Source organism: Microtus oregoni, unplaced genomic scaffold (genome assembly GCF_018167655.1).
Source record: "Microtus oregoni isolate MIOR12 unplaced genomic scaffold, Mior012 000000F_ref0000247, whole genome shotgun sequence".
In the NCBI taxonomy this organism is placed as follows: domain Eukaryota; kingdom Metazoa; phylum Chordata; class Mammalia; order Rodentia; family Cricetidae; genus Microtus; species Microtus oregoni.
This window is the reverse complement of record NW_024543059.1, coordinates 87,973,761-88,000,756: the sequence shown is the minus strand read 5'-3', so window position 1 is coordinate 88,000,756 and position 26,996 is coordinate 87,973,761. Positions and strand designations below refer to the sequence as shown.

The window sequence follows — 26,996 nt, the reverse complement described above, 5'->3', positions numbered from 1 at the left end:
AGAAATGAACTGCAGAATATGAATATACCTTCTCGAAAGTTTATCATTAAATTTTCTCTACTGCTTTTTATTCTCAGGGCCCTCAAGGACCTCAGGGTCCAGTTGGATTCCCTGGACCAAAAGGACCGCCTGTAAGTGTGACAAATTCTCTTTTGCTTTATTCGACAGTATTTTAATGCTTGAGGGGCATAGCTTACAATTTTAGCACTTTCTGTTTATAAAACATTAAGTTTTTAATTTGTTTTACATCCTGACAGTTCCTCTTCTTGCTCTCCTTCTGTTTTCTCCCTCCTCCTACCCCCGATCCTTCATTGATTCCTCCTCTCTTTTTGTTCAGAAAGGCACAGGCTTCCCATGGGTATCAACAAAGCATGGCATGCCAATTTGCAGTAGGATTAAGCTCCGTTCTTTGTATTAAGGCCAGACAAGGCAATCCAGTATGATGAATTGGTTTCCCAAAGTCAACCAAAGCATCAGGGACATTCCATGCTCCCACAGTTAGGAGTCCCACTAGTAGACCAAGTTTCACAACTGCCACATACAGGTAGCGGACTTAGGTCAGTCCCATGTAGGTTCCTTGGTTTTCAGTTCAGATTCTGTGAGCTCTTATGAGCCAAGTAAGTTTCTATGGAATTTCTTGTGATGTCCTTGCTTTAAAAATGTAAGTATTGTAACAAAAGTCCTTATAAAATAAAATTGGAATTTAAATATTACAGAATACATTTTTAATATATTAATTTCTTATGTGTTTTTGCAACATAATTTAAATGTCTCTTGCTAAGCAATATCTTAAATAAAAACTAGCATAGTATAAGTGTTAGTTGTATAATTCTGGAATTCATATTTAAATCAAGAAAAGCCTCATACCACTGCTTTTTGGCCCATTATCTCTATTCCTCAGAGCATCAAGAAACTCCAGTAAAAGTCATGGTATTTTCATTTAGATCTAGGATCACCATTTCAAAGATGATCATTTTAGAATCTTAAATATAATTTGTTCTAGTAAGGAGCAGAATGCTTACTGCTCACACTCAGAGGTTACTAGAAACATTTATAGGTCTTACACTGATCGCTATGCACATATTTGATGGAATTTTAGTGTCTTTGGGGAGGAAGCCAGGGTCATGTGTTATGCTTCACCTAACATCCTATGAGTCTGAAAACTTTATAATGACCTCAGATTATAACACATTTACTTCATCTATATTAAAACAGTGGTAATTTTGCAAGTATTTTAGTTTGCTGTTTTGCAAAGCTGCATCTTTTCCAATCAACCAGTAATTAACTATGCATTTCTGTTTCTCTCTAAGCTTTGGGTAACGCTGCATACGTAATTACTATCTAATGGCAACTGCAGAGATAGTTGATATATGCTTTTAATCACCACATTCAACAATCACTAATTTTAAATAAAACCTGGTAATACACACAGCAGCCTGTGTGTTGAAATGGAATGGATCAGGTAGAAGACATAGTCAGGGCATTGACAGGAGCAGCCCTGAAGCATGCCAACCACTCTAGGAGTCTCGTCAAAGTGAAAAAAAGTTACCCATGGACGTCTTCATTTTAAATCAAAGTTGTTTTGGTTTTTTGTTTATTTGTTTTGTTTTTGCTCCCAAACTGGCTCCATAATAGCATATATAAAAATAGACTGTAGAAAACAACATTATTTAAATAATTAGTGAGGGGTGACAGGCCTGTCATAAAAATACCTTAATTAAAATGTCTATTTATCTGCATTTATTTAGAATAGAGAGAATGTATATACCTACTAAATTTCTTTTGAGAAACGAACGGATGTTGTATAGCTTATAGGAGTATAATCTCTAAGACTGTTGAAAGAACAGTCAATATCTGTTAAGCATTTAGAATGTCGAAACCTCACAAGGATGTGTTTTTTAAGTATTTAGCTAATTGTGTCAGTTCTCTCTTCACACGTGGTAAAGGGACATAGCCCCTTTGTAGAACGCAGTAATGTGGTAAAAATTTCCCTAGTATTTCCTTCTTGGAGGATATTTCAGGAAATTGAAGGAACAATTATTCTTGATGACATCTAAAAATGAACTGTTTTTCCTTTACTTGAAGCAGTTTGAAAAGTAAAATGACGATCGTTTTACAGATTAGCATTTTTTTCTCATTTTTGTCAGAAATTCGATGGCCACTAGAGGGCACTCGCTTTCTCTTCTATCCACTTTACCTGGAATGGCGCTGTGAAGGCTCTTTAAAATAGGACACAGGGAAAGTACAGTTTATATTCAAGCACTGGAAAACTAATGTTTTGCTAAAGTAAATCTGAACTTATGCATGTATAATTTTAAAGTACAGAGGCATATGAAAGAATTAATTGAAATAAAATGTGCTCTGAATGCAGTTCTATGGATTTCCCATTCATTGTTTCTGTTTTTCTTTAAGAAGGCAGTTCACAAACGAGTTTATATCAAATCAACCTTTATATAAAATAAAACAATCAAAATGAAACTTTTTGTAAAATGCAAGGTAGTTTTTTCCATATTACCCTTGGGCTTCAACATCATGGGAAGAGGTTTTATGAAGAATTTATGACTTGGGTCTTTAATGTTTGTTATTCCAGGGCCCTGCTGGGAAGGATGGACTACCAGGACACCCCGGACAGCGTGGAGAGACCGTAAGTGACTCGGTTTTTGTTTTTATGTTTTAATTTTTATGTTTTTGGAATAAAATTTGCTCCCAGACAACACAATTTCATAGAAACCTGTGTTATTATTAACAATTAAGTTACTAGTTGAAAACGAATGGAGCATGTTTCTTTTCTTTCTGTACTGATTAGTTTTATTTGATTTCTAATATCTCACTCAGTTTAATTATACTCTATCCACTGTAGTTAGCTTCTCTTTCTTTTTGCTTTCTTTCTTTCCCTTTTATAGAAGATGAATTATTTTCTCATACAATGTATCATATAGTTTCCCTTCCCTCCCGGTTGCCTCCCACCTCTCTCTCCTCCAGATTCCTTCCTGTTTCTTATTAGAAAAGAACAGGCTTCTGAGAGATAACAGCCAAACACTACAAAATAAAATATAAAAAGATAAAGCAGTAACTACCACATTAATTTTTGACCCATCAAAAGGAAAAGAGTCCCAACAGCAGGCACAAGAGGCAGAGAGCCATTCATTTTCCCAATTGGAGTTCCATAGAAATACTAGGGTAATAGGTTTAGTACCTACTCAGAGGGCCTGGTGCAGAACCATGTAGGCCCTGTGCTTGCTGTAAGCTCATATGCTCATATGTGTCTTGCGTAGCTGAGTCAGAGGGCCTTGCTCTCCTGGCTTCTTCCAGCCCTTCTGACTCTTAGCATCTGTGGAGGATTCCCTGAGTATCGAGAGGAGGGGTTTGATGTAGATATCCCATATAGATTCTTTCTCCCCATAATATCTGGCTGTGGGTCTCTGCATCTGTTCCTATTATGCTGCCAATGAGCCTGTTATCAAATATTTTAGCAAATGCATACATAGGTGCAAGTGTTAGCCTTATCAAGTTCACTTGAATAGAGAGGATGCTCATTATTTTGAATCTTATTGTTGCTACAGCATTTTTAGAATGATCTGATAGAGATGATCTCATATTCTGGTACCTCCACAAGATGCCACCTGGATCCATACTTCTAATGTATCTTTCAAGAATCAATAACTTGAGAATTAATAATTAAGACTCCCCTCATTTCTAAATTAAATCAAATGGGGGAGGTTGAATATGACGAAAATATATTATATGAAATTCTCAAAAGAGAATTTTAAAAGTACTTGCTTTTTACAAAGAAACCATATCATATAAACATTAAAATGTAAATCAAGAAGAAAATAATTTGTTAGCTGGACAGTTAGGAATGTTTCTATCTAGTAGTTTCCACAGACAGATTAGGTTTTGGTACTTGTATTATAATTTTTACTGGAGAACAGTGAACAGCCCTATAGTTAGAACATAAGTGTTTTCTTTCACCTTTTTTTCCCCGTGTTGACTAGAATTTAAAGATTTCCTGCAGAAGATTCCAAAACCAGAGTGGATATAGTTTGTAGTATATGTGTTTCTTTATTTCAAAGAAGAAGTTATTTTGCTATATTTGAAATTCATCTCCAATAAAAATCCTTTAGAATAAATTTTGATGTCTTATATTTTGAAGCCTTTTTGTTTTTGTTGGGGTGGTTTCCCAATAAAAAAGTATTAATAGTTTTTTATATCTTGAAAACACACAATTCATGTGAGGGCCACTGTAGAATCTAGTATTGACCATAAAAATAATTAAATTCCTTTTGATATTATCAGGATATAAACTATATTTTCTTGGGTATTGTAAAAGAGTCTCCAATCACTCATTAATGATTGGAATTAATTAATGGAATTAATTTCTGTTCGCAGAGACATTGGAAAACATTAATTTAACTTAAAATATTCTAAAAATTAAAACAAATGCAGTTTATAGTATGGCATTATGAAGTAAGAAAATTCATTCCGAATTATAATAATTTTCCTAATTTTATTTTATTTATATGATTCTAGTGTCGAATTCATTAGATATGCATATGCTCTGAATGTTTTGTATGGGCAGGCATATGGACATATCTTCCAGCTCTCTCCAAAACTATCATTTATATTATTGAGCTAGCAGCCATGTGGCTCTTTGTATGTAAATTTTCATTTCTCCACTATTTCTTCAGTGGAGCATTGACTTTAATCAATTCATGTAATAAGCTGTTACTCTATTAACTTTGTGTACTATTGATGTTCCTGCGGTTACTAAGACCTTCATAAAATGTTATGCTTTTTAAAGGTCATACTTGCATTTTTTCGTCTTAAATCAAACTTAATTGATCAGTAGTTTGGAGAAAGCAAAACAGACCTAAGCAATAGGTAAATTCAAACAGGAAGCATATGGCTGTTTAAGAGAGAGAGGCAAGATCAATGTGCTATAAACCTACAACTATTTCCAAAGCAAAACCACATTCTAGTAGCTGCCTAAACTGATACGGTGTGGAGATTTTTCAGTGACGTAGGTTGATATATGTATGTAATCTAGTTGACTAGATTAGCTGGTTTGAGATGATAGTTGTGCGTAACGTGGACAAGTGAGTGAACCTGATATAAGTCTGAAGATATCAAGGAAAGAATCGGATATAGCTTGACTCGACTGTCTACTAGGGCAGTCGGGGAATACTTTCCCACATGATGCAATAGGTTTTAGGTGAAGATTAAAGGAAGCCTGAGAACTGAAGGTGCTTTGTTAATAAATGTTATGTATAGCATCCGTGTGTTATCCAGGAGGAAAATTACTAGGCAATCACAATAGGGAATCTATCTCCATGCTGAGGTGGAGATGGCACCAGACACTATTGGTCATGTCCTGTTGAAAACTACTGAGAAAGAACAGAGTTCAGCAATTTATAGTCCCCTATTTATAAAGATGAGAGTTTACTAATATGGAGATATAATTGCAGTTCTGGAGGTTGTTGACATAATCTGGGAAGTATTAAGTAAATGTGAATTCATGCATACAATTGTATATACACATATACTTTATGTATATTCAAGCATATGGTGTACATATGTAAATGTGCATTTATAAGTGAGTATACATAGAATATAGTCTGACCAAAGATTTTCAAACTCATTAGTTAATTCAAAGTTAAAATTTTAAAATACTAAATAACTTCTCTGATAATTTTCTTTAGAACAACTTTGTCTTGCCATTGAAGAGTATTGCAAAAGTAGAAGTCTTAAAATCAAATTTAAAAATAGGAGAAATACACTTCATTTTCATGTAATATGAACTGCAATAATAAATACTCAGATTTTTTTATTTTCCTGCAATTTATAAATAATACTCTCCCTTAAGTTGTGATACAAACATAGAATGATCCCTTTCTATTTTTTCTTGCTTTTCTTGTTTTTACTGTTTCCATATTTTCTTGATTAAAAATAGTGTAGGCACTATTTGCTTTCATTGCTTTTTTTGAAGAATTTTCTTTTCAGGTTTTTGTATTTATTTCTTCAATTTTTATGTATATTATATGACTTGAGAAATAAAGTTATCAAAATAAAATCACATGGAAAAGGATACCAGAATATATTCCCAAAGCCTGATTCATTGGGCACTCAGCCATCTTATATTTATTGATCAGATTATTTGCAAATATATTTTAACTGTTAATTTGGGTTCTTGAGAATAACATTTATAAAGTGGATATTATTACTAATAATGAAAAGTATTAACTTTATAAGTATATTTTATATTCTGTTTTATGATACTGTTAGAAATTTATATAGAGAAAATTAGTTAACGATCTTAAAGAATATAAAAGCCATTCATATATCATCTATAAATCTTGCTTGTTTAAAATTCTTTATATTGCTTGATGAGGTAGACAGTAAAAAGAACACAGTTTTATTCCATATCTGTCATAACCCAGTCTCTTATTTTATTGAAAATAATATATATATATATATATATATATATATATATATACTGTAATATGAAAAATGAAAATAGAATATTTTGGACATTTATAAAGAATCAATACAATAATATCACATTATATCTGAAAAGAATAATATTTAGTCAATGTTAAACTTCCATTTTAAATGTTTTTCAGTTATCTTGCAGAATTTTAATTTTTTTGCTTTATTCTGCCTACAACTTTTATAGATTGTACTTTACTTTCCTAGGGATTTCAAGGAAAGACTGGTCCCCCTGGGCCAGGAGGTGTGGTTGGACCTCAGGTATGTTTCTTTATTCTTTTAGCCATTAATAATAAAAATAGCAAAAGTCTCATGACATTCAGAATGGCTGGGAACTCAGTATGTAACTGTGAATGCCTTTGTGAAAAGAAGTGTTTGTGCACTAACGATGAGTTCAAGAATTTCAGTAATTACAGACAATGGAACTTAAACTTAGAAATGTATGTAAAAGGGGGGGGCGTGGTCTTTATCCATGGCCAGAACATGGTCACGATTTCCTCTTTATACCAAAAACAGCACCCATAGGGAGACAGGGGTACACATAGAGAGCCTCGTATTTCCCCTCAGCATTTGCCGTACCTTCCAGCAATTAGCTTTTAAGTACAGCTTCAAGTGTAAACTCAAGGACTAGATTCTAGGAGCCCTTAGCTTTATTCCTTAGTCTTTGTCAGTTGAATATGAATTAACTATTTGTATGGGGATTTCCGGGGCAGGGAAATTCCTCTCCCATCACACGCACACACACACACACACACACACACACACACACACACACACACACACACCACTACCACCAAAAGGAAAACTGCTTCAGTTGTTATGTTCCAAGTGACTTTGATTTATTATGACTCATTGAGTACCCATCAGAGTGGCATCCGAGTCTCCATATTGTAAAGCTGATTATATGAAAAGAAGAATAAGGTGAAATTGTCATTCATAATGCAGGCATTTTAAGAGAAGTTGGACTAGCTTCCTTCTCAAGTAGTTCTAGTATTGGACAAAGAAACTATCCTTGCATACTTCATTGAGGTCCCTAGCCCATCTGGCTATGCTCACCAAGACTAGAGCAAGCTTTTCAAATACTTGCTAGGTACACTACTTTCAGTTTTTTTATTAGGTTCTAGGAAGTATATTGTTGGGCATCATAAACATAAAGGAAAATAATCTCATGAAAGGGAGTAATTTGCGTTTGCTTTCTATTTATCTGGCAAAAATGAAAGGACACTCCAATACAGCTTTGCTTGTCTTATTTAGGGACCGACTGGTGAGACTGGTCCAATAGGTGAACGTGGGCATCCTGGGCCTCCTGGGCCTCCTGGTGAGCAAGGACTTCCTGGTGCTGCAGGGAAGGAAGGTGCAAAGGTAAAAGATCAAGAACAATCGTTTTCTCATGTTGTGCCCAGGTTGCGACCCCCATAGAGACCACCAGGATCTAGTCAAGTCCAGAATGCAAAAACAAGGTTTATTCAGAGCTCTATACAGCCAGGCTATTCGCAGCGCAGTAGGGAGGAGAGCCCCCTCATCATTTGGGGTTGACATTATATAGGCAAAAACCGCAAGCCAGGTTTACTCAGGGTCAAGGGAGTTGGCTTTGCTAGATACAGGGGGTGGACTCCTTCTGCACAGCCTCTTTTCCCTGTAAGCAGCTACTTTTGTGCATGCTCTCCCACCCTTCCCCCACCCCCAGCAGTTACTCCTGCTTCTGTCTAGACCACAAATCTGGGTGTCAGCAGGTGGCTAGCTGCAATGAACATTTCATGGTTTATACTTTTGCAAAGGTTCCTATTTTCGACTAGCTCTTGGTGCTGCAAAGGTTCTCGAACCCAGTGCCTTAACTAGCTCCTGACCAAGCAAAGTTTCTTAAAAATTTCCATGTCTTTACACTCAAAACTTCCATATACTCCTCATCAGCTACAAATGTGTTCTCTGCATTTCCTTATTACCATTCAATGTCAGAACAATTATCCAGGAAGATATTTAGTGTGAGGTTATTGTATTTCAAGACAATTACTGAGAAATAAGGCAAGAATCATTTCACTGACCATAACAACATCAGTTTGCATATGTCCTTTCATCTAGGTAGCATTATTTTATTTTAATATGAATGGCACTCCTAATGACAACCCTTTAATTAAACGATGTTCACATTCTCCTTCCATATTTTCTTTAATAAGGATGAGCGAGACTCGTGGTTTTGCTCATAAAAGCTGCGTAGAAATTTGGTTTTGCTAATGATATGCATTTTAATCTCTCAGGGTGACCCAGGTCCTCAAGGTATCTCAGGGAAAGATGGACCGGCAGGAATACGTGGTTTCCCAGGTGAAAGAGGCCTTCCTGGAGCCCAGGTATAATCAACATATATATCAAGCCTGTGGATGATATTTTTGCTTGGAGTCATGAGCAATAGAGGATCTATACTTAAATCTAGGCATTTCATTCTCTCTCTCTCTCTCTCTCTCTCTCTCTTTCTCTCTCTCTCTATATATATACCTGCATTCGTTGATTTCAGAATATACTACCTGTCATCTCCATTTTGTCAAGCGCACATTATTTATAGTTAATTTATTTGTATTCAATCTCTTTGTTTTTTCACTTTTATCAGGGTGCACCTGGTCTGAAAGGAGGAGAAGGTCCCCAGGGCCCCCAGGGTCCAGTGGTAAGTATGATGATAATGGATGGCCATACAAGCCATCGTTGCAATTTACAGCTCTTCTATCATTATTCTCATGCTGAGATCCCATGGTGTGCAGAAGAGAAAATAAACATGTGTCAATCAAAGCTCTCAATGCCTGGTTTCTGCTAATTGCAGGCACTAATGAGAGCAGAAGCACAAGGGTTTAGGAGGTTGGAAAGATTTGCTCTGACAGGAGGTAAAGAACTGTCTTACCGCTAATAAATCAGAATTAAAAGCAAAATAATGTCATGAATAGGAAAAGCCTGGAAAGACTTTAGTTTGAATTTATTTTCTTCTTTAGTCTCTCATTCGATAATTAGTCATAAAGTAAGCTTCGATTTCATGTACATCATATTCTGTCTGAATTAAGTACCTGGTGAGACTTGAATTTTTCAGTGATATAAAAATATCAAATAAAAATGAAAAATAATATCATTTCCTGTGCTAATAGTGAGAGTCACAAAACTATGTAACATCATGAAATAATCGGCACTGAGCAAGTATCAGAGTTGGTCTCATGTTTATTCCTGAAGATATAAGTAAACGTGCAGAGAAACACAGTACAGCCCTCATGATTTTTATGCCACCTTCATTCTCAGCAATGCTCTTGGGTATCACTACCACACACAAGATGTCATACTTAGAAGCCTTTCTCATTTGATCTTCTTACCCTTATCTGCTTGTATAACTGAATGTTTTCTTAAATCTCTTTCCAACTTCTACCCAGTGCAAATTGGAGCCATGCTAATCACTTCAAAATATTTTGCTTGTGACTTCATCACCATTTCTGCCATCATTTCCTTGGTTTGATCCTTTTGTTTTCTTCCTATAAATGTTATCTCTTCTCCTTGACTCCATTTAATTTTCTACCTGTGCTCTCACAGTTCTTTGCCATTGCTACTTCCATATCCATTTAAAATACCTCCCCAACTATGCCATCATCTGATAGAACTACTCTTGTGTGTCCATACTGCCTTCAAAATCAACTTATTACTCATGGATGGCAAATCAACTTCATTGTGTGATCCTAATAACAATGGCCTACTCATATCATTACCCTTACTGACCTTTAATTTCTGCCATATGATGCTTTGACACTTTCATGCTACTCAAATCATTATGATTTTTGACAGTATTATACAATTATGATTTACCAATCATTAACTCAGCTCCAGCGGATCCACTACCTTTTTGTGGACTCTGAAGTCATTGCGGAACTCATGTGTACAAACCCAAACCACACACATAGGAAAAAAAATTAGGATTTAAAGAAATAAAGCATGAAGGATTGTCAAGAGCTTTCCCACTATGATTTTCATTAATATAAAAATTATATATTAATTTATTTATTGACTCGTGGATCTTGTGGCTGTTGTTTTGTCTCTGATGTACTTACTTTATATGAAGAAAGCATATTATTAGTGGAGGGAGACACAAAGTTCCCAAAATGTGTTTAACATTTTACAAACTTGTCATGCCTTCTTTATCCCATCACCATTCATTATTCTTTTGTTATTAAGCCTTACCTTAATGTGTTGGATTCTATTTCCTACTTTGTGAGTCATTTCTTCTTGTCATTTTTCAATAGCTTACATGTTTTTTTTTTGTCATATTCCTTTTTTTCTCTCCTTTCTGCCTCTCTATTCCTGAGAGGATTGCATTGCATTTCCTCATTTTTCACATGAGAGAATAGGGATTTTGGAATATCTGCACTGATAACTCTTGAGTCTTGTGTTCCACTTAAGAACAAAGCTGTTACACCCAAGGATGGTTGATCTGTATTCAGAGATGGTGGCAAGGATTAATGACAAAATATTGTAGCACTAATAGAAAACGTTCAGATGATCAATCAGAGTTTGTATTTTGAATTTTAGTAATATTGGATGCTTCATCTGAACTTTTATTTTGTTGGATTCAAAGTTTATCATTGGGATACTGTAATGACTTCACTTCACAGTGATCATTTTGGCCTTAAAAATATGGAAATATGCACTTGTGCTTTCTACCTAGATAGTTTTGCAAAACAAGAACTTGCTTGTCTTTCTGTTATTCCTCAGTGAGCTCCATTTACACTGAATGCTGATGAGATGATTTGTCTGTTTTCTGTTTTCATATACTTTACAAAACCTCCCTAGAATATGAAATAAACAATGAAAGAAGCTGATAATATATGTTCTCTACTGTCTGCTTCTGAGCAACAGTTAGAGAAACAGCCTCCATTCTCACTGGTCAAGAATCCACACCAATGTCACTGTTTCTTGTTTTGTTACCATTAGTAGATTATAGGGAGATGTCACAACATTTTAGGGGATAGGTTACAGAAGGGGGGGGGATAGTATTAAAGAAAGAAATTGAATAGAAGGTTTTTATCTTCACAATGCAAAAAGCATATTCTCTTTTAAATTTGGAAGCATAAGAAAATATGTTTTCTGTAGTGTTTAATATTTAGTATTATATATATTCATAAAAACAAAGAAAGATAAACAATTTTTGTGACCCTTTACTTTCTAATTCAAAAATTACAAAAATAATAGTTCTGTGTTTCTAAGATGTTTTGGCATGTTCTTCCATGTTCAGTAGTATGATGTACCTCTATGTTTAGGAGATTCTATTGTGCCACTAAAGTACATTATACTACTGAACATTTCAAGAAACCAATCACAAGCTATTTCTCTACATATTTTATTGATGATAAAATAAGTCATAGAGAATATGCTCCAGATCAAAAAACTGTTGGTTCCAGGACTAGAAAGAGAAGGCTCACCCTAGCAACTGACACAATTGTTTATGAAATGCTTTGTGCCAGTATCTACCACAAGTTTTTTGTCATTGAAAAAAAAATAAGGGGAAATCCCAGCCTTTGTGAGCACTATCAAGTTATCATTTTTAATGTATATATCTGTTTTAATCATAGCTGTTAATACAATAATTTTATTTACTCTGCAAAAGTAATTATATATTACTATACACAAATTCATATTTTTTGCAGTTTAGATACCTAAGCTTTACAAAGAATATTCAGCATGAGAATAAATTTCTTAAAGCTAGGACCTACTGTAATCCATCCTGTTTTCCTAGATTCTGTCACATGAGCAAAGAATCCCACTGTACAAATGCTGAATGTATAACGAGGACTTTCTTCTAAAATTTAGCTGAAACTCAAGGAAATGAGAGAGAGTGCCTTACCAGTGTTCATTGTGACTCAAGGATTAGAAAGTTTTATTTGTTCCAAGCTGGTCTGAGAGTATTTACAATTCTCAGCTTCACTATACATCACTGGTTTAATCAATGGGTTCCATCAGGGATTTTCACTTTACATTTATTTGTGGATAAAATAAATTCAGTGCTGAGCATTCCATTATTACAGATATACAGGCTTATGAAATTTCTGTAATAACAAGTAAAAACGGGGGCTTGCCATTGTACTTTAGGGCATAGGGATGCACTGGTAAGCCTCTTTGTCTTCCTGTCATTTGTTTTAATGCTGATGAAATCTGACAAGATCATGAGAAATATTTTAACTACAGAAAAGCAATATATTTTGTTATTAATTTTAATGCAGCCTCCAAAAGCAAGATGATAATCTGAAATTTAATCTTAGGAATGCTTTAAGGCAGAAAGTAAAATACTTCGCTCTTTAATAATAACATATAATATCTACACACACTGCATACTTCCTTAGATTCAGAACTGTATTCTATCTCTGCTTAAGACACATGAAAATGGTTACATAAAATAGTTTATTTTAAATATTAAAAATACTTTATTTTCAACAAGCACATTGTTTCCAAAATAAAAGCCATGAGTCATATGTCAATCACAATACATCAATTAGTGTGACACATATGTCTTTTAGCACAATTCTTAGAGAAAATCACAATGTTTGTCACGCTGTATAATAACCAAGAAAAACCTGTGTAAATATTACCTGTCTACTAAGCAAGTGTTATAAATCATAAATATGAGAACATAAATGTGAGAAAAATTGCACTTAGTATTTTCTAAAATATATGTATGTATACATATATGTGTATTGTGCATCCTTATGTTTCTGTTTCTCCCTCCATTAATGCACTTACAAATCCTTACATATATTTATATGTACAAATAATATAATGGGTATATAATAAAAACATAATTTATTAATGATGTGCATGTCTCTTTATACATTATGTGGATAATTGGTCTTGGTTAAAACCCGAGTTACTCAAGTACAGTCAACAGAAATTTGCAGAACATGGACTGTAAATATAATAAATGATTGAGAAGTACTCTGTCACAGAAAAATTTTAGGAAATTACTACCAAGAAATTTAAGAATATTTAAGTCTCCCAGTGGTCAGTAGAGGAACAAAGTAAATTTACAAGTTCTGAACAAAAATTTCAAAGTCTGCGCTAATGGCGTACTTTACTGTATAATGTATACTTGAGGCCTTGTGAGCTCAACTTTTGGATTTAGAAAAAAAAATATATTGGGTGAATTTGAAGTGAAGTCCAGAAAGCACTTCAGACAGTAAACAGTGTAGGGAAATAATATGTTAACCCTTTATGATACAAGAAGAAACTATGCAGGGTTCAATACTGGATAGATATTTATGCAGCATTGTGTTCAGTAGTGAACACAGATTTTCAAAGCTACCAGCTCAAACACTAGAACTTTAGGGCATCTTTCATTTCATCAAAATTTCTTCAGTTTGGATTTTTTGGTTTTTTGAGACAGGGTTTCTCTGTAGCTTTGGAGCCTGTCTTGGAACTAGCTCTTGTAGACCAGGCTGGCCTTGAACTCACAGAGATCACCTGCCTCTGCCTCCTGAGTGCTGGGTTTAAACGCGTGCATCACACCTCCCGGCTTATCAAAATTCCTTAATGTCACCATCCACACTCAATACTGGAATCAACATTTCATCCCTCAAGTGATGGGTATACTATTTCTTGAATTATTAAAATTATCTCAGATTTCGCTTGACAATTTTTGAGTAGATGATGTTTTTATGGTTAAATAGGTGATTTGTATAACAGTATCTGTTCTCCCCACTAATGACAAAATATCCTCATTCCCCTGGTCTAGGGTTCTCCAGGAGAGCGAGGCTCTGCAGGTTCAGCAGGCCCAATTGGTTTGCCAGGTCGTCCAGGCCCCCAGGGCCCTCCTGGTCCAGCTGGAGAAAAAGGTGCTCCTGTAAGTAGTGTTGAGGGATAAATAAATGACACTGGCAACCCACACACAAGATTACATTTTATTCAGGAATATCAGCTCTTCATGCTCCACTGCATGCTCCCTGCATATGTGCCTGGCATGTCAAGACAGCTCCTTGTATTCTTACAATAGAGGAACTTAAAATTCAATTAAACTGGATGGCGTTTTCTCACAAGTTATGAAACCCTGATATCTGTGAGGGAGTGGAATGCTATTAATGGTAAAGGCTTCTAATTTTTTCATTAAAGCAGTAAAATGGGAGTTTTGATTAAACTTTATATACCTCACTGCTCTACAGTAGAAAGATGTTGAACGTTTTACCATGTTCAGAACACAACTTCCATCTCAGGTGAGTCCATGATTCACACAGGACACACTTGAGATTCTCATGTAATTTGAGTTTTGCTCTTTGGTGAGTGAAATAAGAAACATGTGATTATTTCAAGCCATATTCATTCAAAGCAAACTTTTTGTATCTCAATTACTGTGGACTTTATTATGTTTATTAGGTTTGTCTCTTTTGGTTCTGTTTTTGATTCAATCATATTGAATTTTGTAAAGCATCTTCTAAGATGAATCACAAACTAATTAAATCAATATAGATTAAAATGTGCTATGATTCCCATAACATATAACTTAATACTTTTTCCTGTAAGGTGTGAGATAATCAGTTGAGTTTGAACTAGTAATTCAAATATCTCTGTCATTTATTTACTGTCTTCAGATTCAGGAATGTAATTATTCTCATTGTCCATACTTTTTCTTACATTATATTCATGTCCTGTGATATACTGCAGTGGATAGTTCGTAGTGAACACAATATTCTTATCCATAGTGTGGATGCTGAGAAATTCAAAACGTAGGGTCTTCATCTTGGGAAGCCCTCATGTTATTCTATTCTAAGACAATGAAAGTCTAAAAGTGGGCAAAACCCTTTTATAGCTATTTACTTCTGTAACAATTCACTCAACCTATTTCTAAGGCCATCGTTTCTCTTTGCCCTGTGGAATAATATCTCTCATTAGGCCCAGCATTCTAATTATTGTTTAGACAGTGATCTTTATGCTATGCATTTGGGGAACATGTTCAGACCCTGGTAATCCTACTGATGTTTTTGTAATTCAATCAGAATGTTAGAATTTGATCTTGACACTGTTGTGTACACGTTTTGCTTTCCAGCAAAGGCATATTGCATATTTTTTACTGAGAATTTTTCTGAGGCCATATGTTTTATACTATACTCTTAAAGAAAAAGATGCTCAATGTCTTTGATTCCAGTTAGTTAAAAAATTTTAGGGCATACATTACTTGTGGAATAAAGGATGAATACAGATGAAAGGAACTTTGTTGCTTTTCATGCAAATTGAAAATGTAAGTTCTATGATGATAATGTATTCAATCCTATGATTTCAAGTGAATATATATTTTGGTTTATAAAGTAAATACTTAACCAAATACCAAAGTCAAAAAGTACTGCCAGTCATTTTACAATTTAATTTACAGAGACTTATGAAAAATTATTTAAGAAGCAGACTGAGGCCCTACAAGTTTTGAAAGTGGGTCATATCATGGCTAGTGGAACCATGAAATCCTTGCTCAACTAGACTTTCATTTTTTTCATACCTAAAACTACAAATATATTCATATTTTGTACTTTTCATTTTTCAAATAGTTAATGAAAAAAACCTAACTGGTAGATACTGAACTAAGTAGTATTTTAAGGAAGATATCAGCTTGTATCTATTAACAGAAGTTAGTTCTGGCATTGTTGGGTCACACTACCCAAAGATATTCATGAAAAAGTCTTGTGAAACTTCACAGAAATGTTGGCCAATATATTCTGTTTGCCCAATTACAAATATAAATTTTGTCCTGAGTTGAAATATGAAATAACTACAAAAGATATAGGTTTAGATGAAGTAAAAGAGGCATGTTAGACCATGTGGAAGTCAAGCTCGTAGTACACTTTCATTAAAAACCCAGCATCTTGAAAGGAAAGCAAAATAGAAAACAAAATCCAAAACTGTACAGAATACCCACTCACAGTGATAATTATGGCCCAAATATGATCTCGGAATTTTCAGTCTGTTAGAAACTTTTGGAGGTGGGATTGGGAAGGGAAGATAAACCTTTTTCAACTTATCATTTGAGGATAAATATTTTGATTGTGTAACTGATTCCTAAAGAAAATTATGATTTGTATAAATGCCTGCCACACACATCCTCAGATTATAGATAAGTTCTATTAGTTTAATATTTTTTGGCAGTGCAGTTGTAGTAACGTGAGATGAGGAAACATCAGTATGAAACAAAGCAAGGTCAATATTTTAACTAAATGTGAACTGGACAACAGGAGCCATTAATTTCTAGTAAAACCAGGTTTAAATAGTTTTTTCTGTAATATAAGCATGTGTTTGCAGTGATTTTAGAATGGTGGGGGTCAGACTGTCAACCTGCCATGCCATTTGGAATAATAGGTTTAGAACTAACATACTCTATTTTCATGTGAGGTAGAGTTGAGATAGAGAGCAGAGATCTGTAATCAAACTAAAGAGGAGCATTATGGATATGCATTGTGGAAGACTCCATCAGAAGCAGAGAAAATAGACACTTGGTGGTAATGTTTCCGTATGGATGGTTAGCTCTATGAGCACATACAGAGAAGGAGGGTGAGTGATCGTGAATGGAGCTCAAGGAAGAGTGCAGTAGTTAAAAGTACTCATGGGATTGGATGCAATCCCTCTCTTGATTAGTCAACCATGAAGACATGTGTTTATTTCCCAATAAAAATGAGATAAATGAGAAGTAAAAATTTTAAAGAAAACAAAGAATGGGAACTGAAAATATTGAAGTTGAAGAAGACTGTTGGCTTCTACTCAGAACTGAGTTGAGAGCTCTGTTCTCTTATAAATAATGACTAAATAAATTTTAGTTCATAATTACATTTATGTTCTTAACTTCAGAGCCTATTTCCCATGTCTGAAAATAAGACAGTCAAAGGAATTTGAGTGTTATGTGCAGTTACAGTTCTAAACATCATATAGAGTTGGGTTGTTTTCAGTAAATAGCCATCAGCATCACAATAATCCTCACTGTGTGAACCAGAACAGTGATAAAATGGATGAAACAAAGACCAGAAAATAACATATGTGAGCTTTTGAGTGAGGAAGGATGCAGTCTAGGAGTTATGATAAAGGTTGAGTTGCATAAATTTAGCAAAACAAAAGCAGTAACAAAATTTCCATTTGTAAATTTTTACATTTGTAGCAGAGCTATGTGATTTCTCTGGCCATTAGATGTCATTGGGTGCCAGTAAGAACTAGATCAAGGTAGTGTCTTAGTTTCTTTTCCTATTTATGTGATAAAATACTCTGAGATAAGCAACTTCTCAGAGAAAGGATTTATTTAACTCATTGTTCAAGGAACCAACAATCATTATGGGGGAAATGAAGGCAGCAACAGCTTGAAATAGCTGATCACTTTGTACCTCAAAAAAGCAGAGAGCCAAGGGTGAAAGTGTGCGTATTGCTTAGTTAGACATTCTCCACTCACAGCATCTAATGCAGCAGCCCAGAAATGGTGTCAACCACAGTGCACAAGATTTTTCCATCCCAATTAATGTAATCAAGACAATCCCCCACAGACATGGCCAAAGCCTTCACCTACATTATTCTAACTTGTGTCAAGCAGGCAGTTAACACAAAGCATCACAGTGAGGCCACTGCTCACTTCGAGGAATGATAAGCAATTACGTTCACCTCATGCTATAGGTTATATAACCTGACTGGCTCTTTGAATGTCGTGGTAAGATGACGTGAGAGGAAGAAAAAGACATGAGTGTGTGATAGCAGCAAGTTACTTTAGGAGCTTAGAGAAAGGCGATATATATTTGACAAGAACATTTATGTAGATGACTAATGGTCAATGGAATTCCTAGCAGTCGTGTGACCCTGAATTTGATACCTAGCTCTAATAAAATATTGTTTGAAAGAGGGAACTAGAGGCAGAACACATAAACATGCATCAGCATAAAGGGTTAGGATACTGTGAGGTAAGTGGGTGACAGAAAGGCAGGACAATTGATCGCTTGCATCTTCTCAGTTAATGAAATGAGAGAACAATCATTGCATACAATCTAGAACATTGTCGCCAAATATTATAGTATGGAAAAATACTATATATATATTTTAAAGCCTGAAAGCATATTTTTTATAGCAATAGAAGTTTTTTTTTTTCATCAACAAGGTTCTATCTTTGTACATAAACTTACAAATAGAAAAACAATGGTACTGCCAGAGAGGAACAAACAAAACCATAGAGGAAGAGAAAGTCAACACACATGCTGTTTGGCATCAGGAAAAGGAGACACAAAATCAAACTCAAAGAATACACAATATACCTGTAAAAAGGGGTAACCCATTGCATATTAAAGTACATCATAAAATTTTATGTTTGTTTAAGTCTAAGATCTGCTGAAATCTCATTAGTTTGGGAAAGGCAAGGTATATATCCAGAAAGACGGTACCTGTCTGATTTGCCAGGATTTGTTAGGAAAAAAATATTTTTAAAATATTTTTTCAACTGTTCTAATAAATTTTATAGAGTATAGATACAGACCTATAAATTATTAAAAGTGATGCAAGTCTTCCTGGTATTATTAATTACCTGCAGAGTGCAACTCATTGTTTCTGGTTGTTCTTTACAATTTCCAATTTGTTTTCCAGAAAGCTTAAATTATTTCTTTTCCAAATATAAGAACTAAAATGTGTAGAGCTATGTTTGTGTTATTTTATGTATGTATTGTTTCTAAACCGTATAGAACCTTTATGGGTTTCTTACAGCAATTAATGACATATTGTCTTTTCACCGCAGGGAGAGAAGGGTCCTCAAGGCCCTGCAGGTAGAGATGGAATCCAAGGCCCTGTGGGTCTTCCAGGCCCTGCTGGTCCTGCTGGCTCTCCTGGTGAGGATGGAGACAAGGTTGGTGTTATCCTTTGTGATAGTCTATCATACCAAAGCACAATAAGTGATTTCTCAGGCACTCCATAATTAATCAAAAATTAAATCTAACGTGGAAGATTTGTGGTTTTATCTTTTTCAGTTTTTGATACCTTTGTGTAACCAAAAATATTATATGCCTTACAAAGTTAAGAAATGTGCTTTCTATAAAACAGCATACAGAACTGAAGCATAAGTATGTTAAAAGAACAATAATTTCTCTTTTAAAAAACTATCTTCCTTGAAGTAGTGTAAATTGAATACAATTACCTATACATGTTTAGTCCTGAGAACTTGTACCATAAGATTTATGAATAAGCTTTAGTAGAATGGTAACCCCTTTTTATCAACATATGAATAATAAATCTCAGATTTTTATGCAAAAATGTAGGATTTTATTGTTTCAAGTTAATTTCTAATTTTACTGTAATATGTAGAAATTTTGTGAAATAGTGTTCGTATATTCTTACTATTTGGAAAACTGGGGGAAAAGGAAAAATACATTTTGATTACCATGTGCTTATATATATATTATGTATGTAAGTCAATGTGCTTCCACTTATGGTGGTGATTTTCAGGACAAAATCAGTTTTTAAGATGTATTTCTAGTTGTAGTCCTGACAGTTATGCTGACCTCCTCTTCCTAAATATTGGTCATTTATAGAAATCAGAGGCATCTACATTGAGAGCACAGTTTTAAGTACTAGCATGTAACTACATTGACAGTAAAATGTTAACATTGGATGATAATGATGAGATTTCAGATATGATGACTTGGAAATCAGCTTTAACACGCATCTTTCAAACCCAGGGTGAAATCGGAGAACCAGGCCAAAAGGGCAGCAAAGGGGACAAAGGCGAAAATGTGAGTTCCTTGCGACTTGGTGAGAGAACATCGTCCTTTTAATCCCTTTACATGGGTCTTTTCCATAGTAACATTTAGCTCTAGCAGACTTTTGTCAAGGTTGTTATTGTTCTGTAAATTTAAAAAAAAATAAATTTAAATAAGTGTGTGTTGATTTATATAAAAAGTAATCAAAAGAACTTTTACCTTAATGAAAATGTATAGTATATGGGTTTGGGGAGATGCTCCTGATAAGGCAGGGAAAGGGAACCTATGCTGCCGAGGCCATGGAGAAATGCTGCTTACTGGCTTTCTTCTTACACCTTGCTCAGCCTACTTTTTATACCATTCAGGACCAGAGGCTGAGGGGTACCAAAACCCCTCTCATGGGCTTCACTCTCTCACATCAGTCATCAAATAAGAAAATGTCCCACCATCTTTCACACAGTTCAGTCTTGTGGGGGCATTTGCTCAACTGAGTTTTCCTCTTTGTAAATGGCTCTCGCTTGTATGAAGTTGACAAAAGACTAAAACCAACAGACTCCATTTATCCTAAGCGTTATTAGTTAATACAAGAGCAAAAGGATGTGTCTATGCATGGATAATCCATTACCTGTTTAAATATATTGTTCAAAGTAGTTTTAAGCACTTAAATGTGTAACACATGTGTATGCACAGAAATTTTTCATGTAATAATATATTCGATGTACAGCATCTTAGAACCCTGCTGATAATTAGAAAATGGTATAGTATATTTTTATGTGCTCCTTCTGACACACACACACACACACACACACACACACACACATATATATATATATATACACACACACACACACATCTTTAAATTGGTTTAGGTTAGTGGGAAGATCTCTTTTTAGATATGTACAATTTCAGAGGGGAACATTTTCATGTTTTTAGTAAATATCAATTTTATCTTGATTATACATATGAAACTATAAGTCTTCAGGTAATATAATAATTGATGATTGCTGTAGCAATTACAGCTCTCAGGAGGTAGAGGTAGGAGGATCTCTTTGAGGCTGAGGCCAGTCCGATCTACAAAGTGAGTTCCAGGACAATCAAAAAAAAAAAAAGCCATATCTCTGAATTGCCAAAAGAGTACAGAGGTGCTTAGTAGATCTCAGTTAACCACTGTTTACTTTGGTCAGTCATTGCTTATCTTGGTCAGCCATTGCATTTTGTTTGTTTAATTTTACTGATCCCTTAGAAGCTTTAATGTGAAGATATCTGATTTGTTTGTTACTTCAGGGCCCTCCTGGTCCCCCAGGTCTTCAAGGACCTGTTGGTGCCCCTGGAATTGCTGTAAGTATTCATACCTCTTTGATCCACAATTTAGGGACTTGTAACTCTATGATTAAATTTATGATTTAATTATGTCACTCCTATATCCAGGTAACACTGTGAAGTAATAAGTTTATTCATATGCTAAACACTGAGCCACACATAAGTGATCTAATATATGTAGCCACATTTTTAAAAAATGTGGCATAGTTTAGATAAGAGTATAACATCCTTTATTATCTAATAAATTTGAGCATTATATTTTCTACTGGATCACTTTTACTGTATTTGGTGAGATGATCAAGTCAAAATCAACTAAACCACAGAAACAGAAAATGCTTGTGAACCAAACAATGGCTTAGTTGGAGTAAACCATGGGATTTGAGTCTCCTTTGCAATTCTTTAGTAGATTATAAATCTGGCTGCCGTTTTTATAATCATGTATCATTATGTATTCTTCAATACTGATATGTACCTTGCTGTTCTCAAGGGAGGAGATGGTGAAGCAGGTCCCAGAGGACAACAGGGAATGTTTGGACAGAAAGGTGATGAGGGTGCACGAGGCTTCCCAGGGCCTCCTGGACCCATAGGTCTTCAGGTAAGAAACCCCTGCATGGTTTTCACTGCCTGCTCACTCCCAGTTTCCAGGGGCAGGGAAACAAAACAGTGTCCCTGGTTTCTAAGTGAAATTAAATGCTGTGCACACTTCATGTGGGGATGGTGTGTGTGTGAGTTCACATGTGTGTGCAATTGCATGTACAAGAGTCTGTGTGCGCTTATATTTGTGTGTGTGTGTGTGTACCAAAGCTTTACTTCTTTTTCATTAGGAATTATTAATTTTGAGCATGCATGCAAATATGCATCTGCTTGATTTTTGTTTCTGACACATCAAGCTATACCTCGATTGCCCTTTTGTTTTAAACATGAAGCACAGACTTGTAGCTCTAGTAGATAAAAGAAGTCACTTGAAATAGTTCTCTAGAAGAATCAGTATTTTATATGAAGGACAAATATTTCAAAGAATATGAAGTAGCAGACTGACTGCAGCAGCGAGTGTTAAGTAATGGACAAAATAAGCTGGTATATCAAGAAAAATAGCTTAAATGATAATTCTATAGTTTATGAAATGCATATGAAGAAAGAAATATTAAATTGTAAAATGCTATGTTGAAATAGGAATGGCGGGGCTGCATCCCCGGCACCCGGCCGCCCCCACGGCTAGCTTTACCTGAAATAATTACACGAAAACTATATTCTTTTAAACACCGCTTGGCCCATTTCTATCTAGCCTCTTCTAGGCTAGCTCTCGCACCTGGACTAGCCCATTTCTAATAATCTGCTGTAGCCCACGAGCTGGCTTACCAGGAATGATCTTAACCTGCATCTGCCTGGAATGAGAGAATCATGGCGACTCCTGACTCAGCTTCTTTCTCCCAGCCTTTTGTTCTGTTTTCTCCTCCCACCTATGTTTTAACCTATGAGGACCAAGCAGTTTCTTTATTGCTTAACCAATGAAATCAACAGATTGATATATGACACTCCCACATCAATGCTAAATGATCCAGAACTTCTATTCCAATTTATCACAAAGTTCTCATGAAGAATATTGCATCATTGTATCCAGTTTCTCCTCCCAATTGTTTTTTCCCTTTCAAGGTGACATTGTTGGTTCCTGCAAACCTTTGGAGCACCTGTCTATCTTATTCTGCTTGCTTGTTATGTACATATCTGTTCCAACGTTGATCAATGATATCTTGATTTTAAGTGACATTCAGATACTATATAATACTTACTTTCCTCACACTAATTATTTTGCAAAAGGAAAACAATTTAAATCTCAATACCTACGATTTTATGAAGTTATAGTATGTTAGATGAAACTGGGATAAATATATATATATATGTGTATAATTTTTATATTTGTAAATATAAAAATTACACAATATATATATTTACAAATAAAATCACAGAAGTATTGATTTCTAATATTAAATATTTTATTATATAATTTTGCTAGTTACATTTTGATGCAGTATTATAAATTATAATATATATATACACCTTTGTAAAAAAGTCAGTGAATAATTACTATGTTTAGTAAATAGTCATTACTTTCTTGTTTTTTCTGTTTAAATATTAATGTTCTCAGATAATTATAATAAAATCATGAATAATGCTTATCTTTTTTCATATGTGAAAAGTAACACATTTTAAAAAATAACAAGTAGAAAATAAAGTCAGGTTGCCGTAAATATGTAACTATTTTAACTTCTGAATTCTCCATTAGTTTAGCTGATTATTCTCAATCATGTAAAATTAACCTTTAAGCCATAAATCTCATGGTTGAAGGTGTGACTTTATAGTTTATATTTATAGAATCAACAGAATAATCAAAATTTATAGAAAATATCTAGTTAGAAATTACCTTCCATGATGAGGATATGAAGAAACAATTTATATAAAATTTTGAAAAAAATGCTTCATTATTTCAAATCAGATATAAGAACTGCTAATATAATTAGAAATTTCAAAATTACATCTATATTGTTTAATTGAATCTTCATGGATGATGAAATGTTAGCAGTTTCAATAAGCATAAGTAATGAAATCTTATCTAACATAAATGACTTTATACTTGAAATTTATTATTTATCTGTATATTCATATGGTTGTGAATATATGATATATTCAATATGCTTCATTATAATTTTTAAAATGTAGCAATTGTAGATTCTTGACCTAATTTATTTTTTGTTTCTCACTTATGTATCAAATCACCTTAAAATGAAAATATTAAAACAGATCTGCTTCTTCTGTGAATCAGGACTAAACTAGGACCTATGAAGACTGAGGAATGGTGGGGTAACATTAGCTTAATTGTTCCATGCAACCAGATGATTTCACTCAGTATGTCTCCATAATCTCTAATAATGAGAATACCTTGCTTTAATTGGTTCAAAATACAGTCAAACATAACATAAAATACTTCTTCTTTTGGCCAACTTTATTGAACTGGTGGAAGTCACATGCATAAGTTTTTTTAAAAAGACATTTACAATCATGCTTGCAGTGAGTATAAATGAAAATTATCTTCCAATATTGATGTATGCTTCACCTAGATATGCATAATAGAAATAGAAAAGAGCTAGCTATTTGTAAGATCAAATTTTATCTGTTTATTGATTTATGTATTTTAGCAAAACTCAACCTAAAATATTATTCAAAACTTGGACTTTACTTGTAAATATAGTCAGATATTATAATATGTAGGAAACAGTTGACTATATGTGTTTTAATATATCTTTGTTTCTGAAAATTAATTTTAAAGTTCTTAATTAATTTGGTATTTACTTATTGGTATATAAATTTATTGAGAGTATTTTTTCTTGCCTTTGCAGTCAGTGTGTGTATGTTTGAGCACAAATGAGTATTTTTCGTTGTGTGTAGGTTTAGGTTATGGGTAACTTTAGGTTTTGTTCTGCCTTCTACTGTTTGAGACATTTCTTTTAATGTTTGCTGATGTGTTGCTGCTGCCTAATAGACCAACAAAGCCATCTCCTATCTAACCCTTCTCTCTATAAACTGGGGTTACATATCAGTGCTAGTATGTCTGATATTACTTAGGCTTGGAGGATCCCAACACAAGTCGTCATGTCTGTGAAGAAAGCATTTTGCTCCCCTAGCCATTTATAAATCCTTCAAATGTATCTGTCTTTTAAAGTACACGAACAAGATCCTTTTACATTGTATTTTCTCAGGGTTTGCCAGGACCGCCAGGTGAAAAGGGTGAAAATGGAGATGTTGGACCCATGGTAAGTTGTGTTTATCAGATTCAATGGTATTGTGCATGCCAACACTACTCATAGCTTCATGACAATTCATCAGTGTTGACAAAACTATTGTGAAATTGTGCTGTTCTCCTGCTAAATTCTATTTCCTTTTCAGATCATTGGTAATAATCAACTGCTGATATATTTCAAAAATATTGATCTTTTATCTTCATCCACTTCAGAATAATGTCATGTGCTTGATATAACATTTGGTGGTTTCCATATTTAATGAATCTAAACCATTTGTGTGAACCAATTCCATACTAGTGTCTTGTGAATCTCTTGGTTTGGAATTTTGGCGTGGAACAGGTAAAAAATACATAGCATTCAGATAGGAAGTCTATAATTACTCACTATGCAAGAAGCATCAAATTTTACCATCCTGTGAAACAACTTCCGAGTTTAATGAGGAATTTATTATTAGTTTGAGTATTGTAACAAATGTTTTTTCATTATCAACTAGGACATTTTTACTTTAAGAACTCAACCTAAACTTTCAAATATATGTGGTAAGGAATAATTGCTCAAAGTATTTGAAACTTATATATGATGAGGTCCTATATATGATGAAGTCTTAATTGCTTTCCTTCCATCATTTCTGACAATTTTGCTTTACTTCAAAATAGATATTTAATATTTATGTCAATAAACATTTTTATACTATATATTGTGATCATATTTGCCCCTCCCCAACCCCTTCCCACCTACCTACTCCATGCCCTCTCTCTTAAAACAAACAATGCCAATAACAAAAAAACCAAGAAACATAAAATCCCAAGAAAATAGAAACCAAAACATACAAGAAAAATATCATTAGGACAAAAACATGTACAAAAATACCATTGAGTTTGCTTTGTGTTGACCACCTGCACCTGGGTATGGGATCTACTCATATTTTGAAGTTTTACAGCTGAAAGTTACATTTCTTTCTCTTTAAGAGCAACACCCAGATTTATTATATACTTTGAAATTATTCCTATAATCAGCAACTCAACTGGAGGAATAAATAGGATACATGGCTGAGTAGGTCATACTCTGAAGCAGCGAGAGAAATATTACAGTTCATTTTTCTAGATCGAGTGCTGCGGTTCCATGAGTTACTGATATATTCTCTTTGAGCATACTATTGGTCAGAATAGGAAAAGCTTCCATTGTGGCATTGAATTTGACTGAGATTTTAAAAAATATTAATGACTAGGGATTCACTACAGTCTATTCTCTTTATTTCATATTTTATCATCTTTTTTTACTTACTTCTTTACTTTGAACTATCTTAATTTCAACCTAGAAGTAGGGATGTTGCCAGAAGTGTTTTAAGGAATGTTCTGTGATAATTTTAATGTATATCCAGGACATGGAAACTTTATTGTAGAAATACAACTAAATATTTCTAATTCTATAATGTCAAACCTGAGAATTCATATACCCCACCATGCTACACAAATAAAATACAAATATTCTTTTATTTGACTTCCTAGTTCTAAAACTAGTCCATCGTTGGTTTTCTTTTTGTTATTGTTGTGGTTTCAATGTTATAATTACTTTATGCTTGGGTATATTCTTTTATAAAGTCACTGCCTATACTGTCAATATTATATACCAACAGTAGACTTCCTGTGCTGTGTTTCTATTCTTTTAGTTTTTTTCTGAAGTGTTAATTTCCTAT

The 26,996-nt window shown here is 34.2% G+C and overlaps 1 protein-coding gene across 3 annotated transcripts in view; it reads left to right on the top strand.

Annotated features, from left to right (window-relative positions):
• The window catches only part of Col11a1 (collagen type XI alpha 1 chain), a 165,360-nt gene that overhangs the window by 101,259 nt on the left and 37,105 nt on the right, over positions 1-26,996 (top strand). For all 3 annotated transcript variants that reach the window (XM_041650929.1, XM_041650914.1, XM_041650921.1), the window contains 12 exons: positions 78-131; positions 2,591-2,644; positions 6,694-6,747; positions 7,741-7,848; positions 8,742-8,831; positions 9,089-9,142; positions 14,228-14,335; positions 19,226-19,333; positions 20,163-20,216; positions 21,468-21,521; positions 21,991-22,098; positions 25,259-25,312. In XM_041650929.1, coding sequence (XP_041506863.1) covers positions 78-131; positions 2,591-2,644; positions 6,694-6,747; positions 7,741-7,848; positions 8,742-8,831; positions 9,089-9,142; positions 14,228-14,335; positions 19,226-19,333; positions 20,163-20,216; positions 21,468-21,521; positions 21,991-22,098; positions 25,259-25,312 — 900 coding nt within the window. The remainder of the gene's footprint in view (positions 1-77; positions 132-2,590; positions 2,645-6,693; positions 6,748-7,740; positions 7,849-8,741; positions 8,832-9,088; positions 9,143-14,227; positions 14,336-19,225; positions 19,334-20,162; positions 20,217-21,467; positions 21,522-21,990; positions 22,099-25,258; positions 25,313-26,996) is intronic.